This window comes from Temnothorax curvispinosus, unplaced genomic scaffold (assembly GCF_003070985.1).
Source record: "Temnothorax curvispinosus isolate PA1 unplaced genomic scaffold, ASM307098v1 QBEX01007060.1, whole genome shotgun sequence".
Lineage (NCBI taxonomy): Eukaryota > Metazoa > Arthropoda > Insecta > Hymenoptera > Formicidae > Temnothorax > Temnothorax curvispinosus.
In genome coordinates this window covers 2,218-9,450 of record NW_020216840.1, presented here as the reverse complement: position 1 = coordinate 9,450, position 7,233 = coordinate 2,218, and the positions used below count along the sequence as shown (strand labels likewise).

Below are 7,233 nucleotides of genomic sequence, written 5' to 3'. Positions count from 1 at the left end.
ATTAAATCTTTCTGGATCGAAGACATCCGGTTCTGGATAAATGTTCGAATCTCGATGCATAGCGTATATAGGAATCCATATTATTTGGCCTTTCGGTATACTAACTTTGGTACCATTGAAAGTATAACTCGACATCGTTTTTCTCGCATAGAAAAACGCAGGTGGATACATTCGTAAGACTTCTATATTGAAAATAGTTCAAACTATCTGTTTAAATGCATTTGTACGCAATAAAAAACTACAATTTATATAGTTTTATCAGCAATGAAATTATTATTATAATGCCGCTGCAAAGATCGATGTTGTGTGTGTGTGTGTGTATGTGTGTGTGTGTGTGTGTGTGTGTGTGTGTGTGTGTGTGTGTGTGTCACGCGGTTCTTCATTTATTTAAATTTTCTTTTTGATACCTTTGAATACTTTATCCAAGTAATTCATTTCCTTGATGTTTGTATATGTTAAATTGCCAGCAAGTTTTATATATTCTTGATCAATTTCGTCACGCAACCTGTCCTGTATTTTTTTATTTAAAGCCAGCTCGTAAAACGCGTTAGCCATCGCTGTCGATGAAGTTTCAAAACCAGCAGCGAAAAACGCGTATGCTTGAGAAACCATCAAACTGTCGGTCAAATCTAAAAAAATGTTTTTAGAAATATCTTTCAATTTCCTACTTCAAATGTTAAGATTTGCGATTAATTTAATTATTAGTAACTGAGATATAACCAATTGGATGTTGCTCCAATACGAAATTTTACACTTTGTCTCGCTATAATTACAGAATTATATTTTGGATGCAACTCTCGTATAGCTCTCCGTCTAACAAAATTTTCAAACAATAAACAGCAAAAAAAAAGCAAATTATATTTACCGATATCGCCCATTTTATCCGAATGTTTCTTCAATTCGCGTAGCGTGTCAATGAAATCTTTTCTAACAATATTATTCTTTTGTCTGTAGTCCATAGTCTCCAGGACAATGCGCATGAAGAATCTGGTGATCTCCGATTGCGGCAGGATGTAGCCATAGAGGACATCGAAGAGCCACGGCAAGTAGTCCTTGATGATGATTCGTACGCGATCGCAGAAGGACTTATGGAACACATTTCTTCCTATCCTGCGAAATTCGCTGTCCTCGTTCGACATTGCGTCCATCTCGATGCCGAAGGCGCACCTACCGATGACGTCGGTCGTGTATTTGGCCGTCATCTCGACACATTCTATAAACTCATTTTTGTTCACTAATTTTTCCACGTATTGGACGAGATGGTCAGAGCACTCTGATATTAACACGAACATCTCTTTTAGTTTACGGGATGTAAAAGCAGGCGTCAGCTTCGCTCTTAATGGTCGCCATCTTTTTGAATCCAGTTGGAAAAGATTTTGCGACAGCGGATCGCTCTGCATAACAAAAAGAAAAATGCAATTGAGTAAATTTAGCTCAAAATTAAATTCCACCGGATTACAAAAACTCGCTTAACCCTCAACATCCCAACGTCGAGACTCGATTTCGTTTCAACAGCTTCATGCTTACGAAAAAATTATACTACAAAAGAACTACTGTAGTTACGAAAGAAGTACATGAAACAATAGCTTTTTCATAGCTTTTTCCATAAAGGCAGCGTCAAGTCAGATTTGTCATAAAGTTCTTATATACTTTAATCTGTATTTTTTAAATTAAAAGTATTTCATATGTGTGTGCTTATTATGATTTAATATTTATATTATATAAATATTTATTTTTGTCTCGTTATCGTTAAATATTTAACAAATTCTCATTTTTGGCATCCATGTGAAAGAAAATTGTTTTTTTACTGTAAAGGAAAACTTGGACTTCATCCAAGCAAAAGTTTCAAACAATATCATGCATTATTAAAATTTAAAATAAAATGTAATAAATTATTTTTTAACTATATTAATATTTATAATATATATGCAATATATTCTTTATCTCCTGTATATATATAAAAATTAAATTTAATAAAAAAGTATTTAAAATTTTTATTGCAGAATTCTTTGATTTTCTGGTACAAGTGGAGCAAAATGTTTTTGTCACGCAAGGGGTTAAGGGTAAGACTTCTTGAAGCAAATCTCACGATTTTTATTATTCAAAATGTATAAAGATGTATCAAAATTTTCACAAAAAGCACTTTGTTTAGATTTCTAATCAAACAACTTAAAGTATACGCACCCTGTCGTGAGAGACGAACCCTCTTTCGGAGAATATGGAGAAATCTTTGATAAGAATATCCTTAATTAAATCTGGATGTTTCACGATAAGTATGGGCGTCTTGCCAGCGAATATCCCAACCAACGGTTCATCTTTGTAGTCGTTGTACAGTTTTTTCAAATAATCGTTGAAGGATATCTTTCCAAGTACAACGTTTTTGAAAGTGCCGAATCCTGGTATCGGTCGTGGACCAGGAACGCCGCGTGATTTCCAAAAGTCGAAAGTTGACGTGAAAAAATAATAAAGAGCGAAAATTACGGCGGCGATGCCGCACAAAATTTCGAAGGGTTCCATTGTCCTGCGAATGTCAATCAATTATCACGAATAATCTTTATTGAAGAAATAAAGAAATCAACCTATTAAATAAATAAATTTCCATCTTGAAATGTTATAAAAGTTGATAAAATTTAAATAAAATGTATGCTTAACAACGTATAATGATGTTATATTAAATGTTTCAAACGTAAGGCTTATGAAGAATACGCGTGAGATTTGATTAATGAAGATATGAGGCGGGATTCTGTAACTCCTTAACAGTTTCGATACCGTTGCGCAGCTCTTTTTACTATATATAATACCTGCAACAATATTGAACCAGTCGCGAAGAAGTTACAGAATTCCGCTAATGATGTCATCGCTAAACAATAAAGGAAATAAAGTAATAAAAAAGTTTGTTGAAGTTTAGCCTGTAATTTATATTATCTTTATCGCTTTTAAAGATTTATAACTTACTTAAGGAAAGTGAGAAATAACTGTCCACAAATATCAATACACATTATACTCTCTCGATTGTTTTTATATTTTCACATTAAGAAATAAATAATTTTTGTATCTGAAAAACCAGTTATAAGTGTCACTTTTATTTTATCAACGAAAGAACTGTTCAAAATTCGCTATGCTATTGCTTTTTGTAACTTACGCTAATTTATGTGCACAAATAGCTAGATAAAATTTAAAAAAATTAGATAACACTCGTTGCTACTTTGCGTAAAAAACTATTCCATTCAATATGCTGAATAAATGAATTTTAATATTACATGTTGTGTAGAAAAATATCAAACCACAAGAAAAACATATGACAAAGCAAATAATGTTTATGCGCATAAGTAAATAAAACAAAATAGAAAACTAAATTAAAACTCATAATTTCATAGGAGTGCCAAGCGGAATAATAAATTCAATGCCAAATTAAATAAAAATTGGAAGAAAAACAATATGTCTCATTCTTCGAAAACATGTAAAATAGCTTTCTTGCAGTATTCTCACCTTTTCGCGAATAGAAAGTCCTCTATCAACAAACATGGATAAGTCTTTGATAAGGACATCCCTAATTAAATTTGGATTTTTTAATAAAAGAAGCGGTGTCTTCTTGTCGAATATCCCAATTAACAGTTCGTCTTTGTCGTCATCGTATATTTCTGTCAAGTAATCACTCGCGGATATCTTCCTCAACATAATATTTTTAATATTACCGAATCTCGGTATTAGTCACAGGTCACAAACGCCGCGTATCTTTTAAAAGTCAACGGTTGACGTGAGAAAATAATAAACAGCGAGAATTACGACACGTTCGTGATACTGCATAGTATTTGGTAAGTTCCATTTTTTCTTGCGAACGTCAATCGATTATCACGAATGATCTTTATTAAAAGAGGAAGAAAACAATGTTCTGTTGTATAAATCTACTTAAGAAATTGTAAAATATATTTGATAAAATTGAAAGAAAATGTGTATCTTTAATGAAACGTGAAATTAACTTTTACTTATTTTACGTCAATTTTTTCTATGGCTATATATATTTTTTGATAATAACTATCGTTTGGACATAATATACCTTTAAAAATAATTACTCTTGTTAAAAATAACTTAATTAGATATAAATTCAATTGGCATTTTTTTAATATCACAATCACAGACGTGCGCTACGCGCGTGCTATTTGGCTAAAGCCAAATGTATATTATTAAAATATTATACAGTTACTATTATACTATTAACCCCTTACATTTTTCCTTTATACATATATATATATATATATATATATATATATATATATACACACAGTTGAAAACAGAGGTCCTGTGTGTTAAAAAAAGTCCTTGTTAAAATTTTTGTGTAAAATAATCAACACATACGTGTGTAGATTTAACATATGCCTGCTATGTTAATTGAATTTTACAAATTCGAAATGTAAAATAATTAATATAACTTAAAAAATATGTTAAAGTAACACAATTTGAACGTATCTATTAAATGTGTTAAAATTTACAGAAAAAGAATGTTGATTTTACTCTATAAAAGAAGTAGGAATAAAAATTTACAGAAATAGAGTGTTGATTTTATCTTACAATCTCAACTTCAACATAAAAGTTAAGTTAATTGTACACATAATTAACTTCAAATTACGATCTGAATTACATTTTCTTTCTGTTGAAATATTTTAACATAATATCAGTGTTACTACTTAACACATCCATGTTATGTTAAATTAACACAAAAATTTGAGTAGACCGTTTTGGACATGTGATTTATGTTATATTTAACACAAATTTTCCAACAGTGTATATATAAATATAAATTAAAATTTAAAATTTAAAAGGTATTTTAAAGGTAGATAATATTCGACACTGACTTCAAGTCAAAAGTCTTTATTGCCAGTCAGTGTTGAATATTATCTACCTTGTTATTTATTTACTGGCGAAGAAATGTTTACTTTCTTGTCTTTAGAATTTAAAATTTAAAACTTAAAATCTTTAAATATCCTCTGATATATGTGCGGACCTGTTTTTATCTGATTAGATATCTAATAGAAACAGATCAACCTATACAGGCCCACCACCACCTCCACCGATTCCGATCGACGATCTTCTTTTATTTACAATACTTTTTTTTACATTTTTATCATTTATTTTATTTTTCTTACAATATATATATATATATATATATATATATATATATATATATATATTATATACATTTATTTTACAATATATACAACATTATAAAAGAGTTACATTATAAAATAGAAAATATGATATACAATATTTCTTTTTGATATAGTTACATGTGCAACATTCGGTATGCGTACAATAACATGAAATTTTTACAATGTAAAGCATGTGATTATTATGTAACATTTCTTATTATTAATTATTGAATAATAATAATTTTAAAAAGTTGAGGTACTATTGCAACAGCATATTCTTGAGACCAAATATTGACGAGATATTGCAATTTGATGTTTAAATAATTTCTCAAATCATGTACCTATAAATGAGCTGCATGTCTGCATATTCCGCAAATGAGAACGGCATTGCCTTGAAATCTCAAGACTGAAAACTTGTGTGCAACTTCAAAGCCAAAAGAACTACACTTTCATTTGTGTTAAAAAACTTTAATATAAAGAATAAATTTTGTTATATTTATATTATTTTGCTTATTGATGCAAACTTTACACAAATGCGTAGGGATGGAGCAAGTAAGGGAATCTGCTGTTGCGCTCTTAATCGAATTATCAATCGCTCAGCGCGTAAACCATAGCGCTTGATTTGAGAAATTATTCAAACTTTAACTTACAATATCTCGCTTAATATTAAACATATCCAAAAACTGTAAAGGACTCTTCGACTGAGTTTTTTACATAGAATATATACGATTTTTTAATGACATATATCATTCAAATTCAAATTTAAATGAAAGGATTTTATCGTGATAAAACAAATATTTAATATAAAATATCATTCTTTTATGACGCTTGATTTCTTAGAAGAATGACTTTGATGGTTAAAAAATTCATAATATATTTAATATGTAATATCTCGTAGGAAAATGTATATAATAAAACTCGACGTAAAGTGTCAGTACATATGATATCCTCGGCAACATCAACGAAAAAGAGTTCTCTTCATACTAGTGGAGTAAGTGCCAATTTATCGACCAATAAAGACGTCAAGAAAATCGACAATATCATATCATTTAGAAGAAGTCAAAGTTTATATCCTCAATAATTAAACCATTTTAAAAATATTTTCTTCGAATAGACATGCGCTTTTTTAACACGGGAAGACTCAGAACTGAACTTTATTGAACTCCGCCGATTTTGATGAAACTCTTGATAGGATTACAGAGAAAGGTTCCCCCAAATGTAATGGTACCCCTACTTGGGCGCAGACAGGCAATTGTTTTCGAGATATTTTATTAATAATTTAATGTTGACTTCAGAGTAGAGTTTATTAGAACACCTACATTTGAATATGTGTGAATGGATATAATTTATAGACTGGAGTTTAAATCCCACAATTAATTACTTTTTTTATATAATGATGTTTTATGATAAAAATAAATATTATTGATATAAAAAAAAGGACGAAATGATGCTCGCGAGCGTTGTGAGCGATAAGTGGAACGCAGCCTAAAGGGACTGAACGTTTAGTTCTAGATATGGCCGAGAGAGGTCTATCAGGTTAGAATATCTCTTGTAAGTAAAATTCGGTCTCTTGTGTATATAAGGAGTGTTATGACTATCAGTTCGATACTCTGGTTTCCCTTCAATACACGAATAAATCTTTCGCCTTTTACTAAAGATTTCCGTGGAGGGGAACAATTGATGAGTCTATAATAATTTTTTTGGTACCCAGTGAAAACTGGGTCATAAATTAATTCAAAATTAAATTATCTAGGAAGATATATTAATTCTATTATTATATACAAGCTATCTTAACCGTAAAGATTTAATAGAAGTTACAGGAGTTAAGTAGTTAAAAGATATTAATAACAATGTAATAAAAATCTTTTCGATATTTTTATTCAAATTGCCATGACAAAAATGTGTTTTACTTGTAATATTGTGTCGCTTTATTCGAAAATAAAGCGACACAATATTACAAGTAAAAAAAATTGCATCTTTTATGTAATATCAAATTATCACGTAACTCAAAATTTTTCAGTGGACCTAATGCACGATTTATTTAAAGGGATACGTAGATACGATTTGGCTAAAATTTTGAATAATT

The 7,233-nt window shown here is 29.8% G+C and overlaps 1 protein-coding gene and 1 non-coding gene across 2 annotated transcripts; one reads left to right on the top strand and one right to left on the bottom strand.

Moving 5' to 3' along the window:
* Positions 1–6: 6 nt before the first annotated feature.
* Positions 7–3,158, bottom strand: LOC112456656 (cytochrome P450 6a2-like; the record flags this gene model as incomplete). The annotated part of the gene is made up of 5 exons (XM_025019347.1): positions 2,956–3,158; positions 2,185–2,521; positions 866–1,394; positions 408–629; positions 7–182 (listed from the first exon to the last, which is right to left on the bottom strand). Coding segments are annotated over exons 1-5 (1,308 nt in total), but the record flags the coding sequence as incomplete, so codon positions are not given.
* Positions 3,159–6,752: 3,594 nt separating this feature from the next.
* Positions 6,753–6,871, top strand: LOC112456657. Its single transcript, XR_003040998.1, has one exon. It is a non-coding gene; the product is annotated as a U5 spliceosomal RNA (small nuclear RNA).
* The last annotated feature ends 362 nt before the right edge of the window (positions 6,872–7,233 follow it).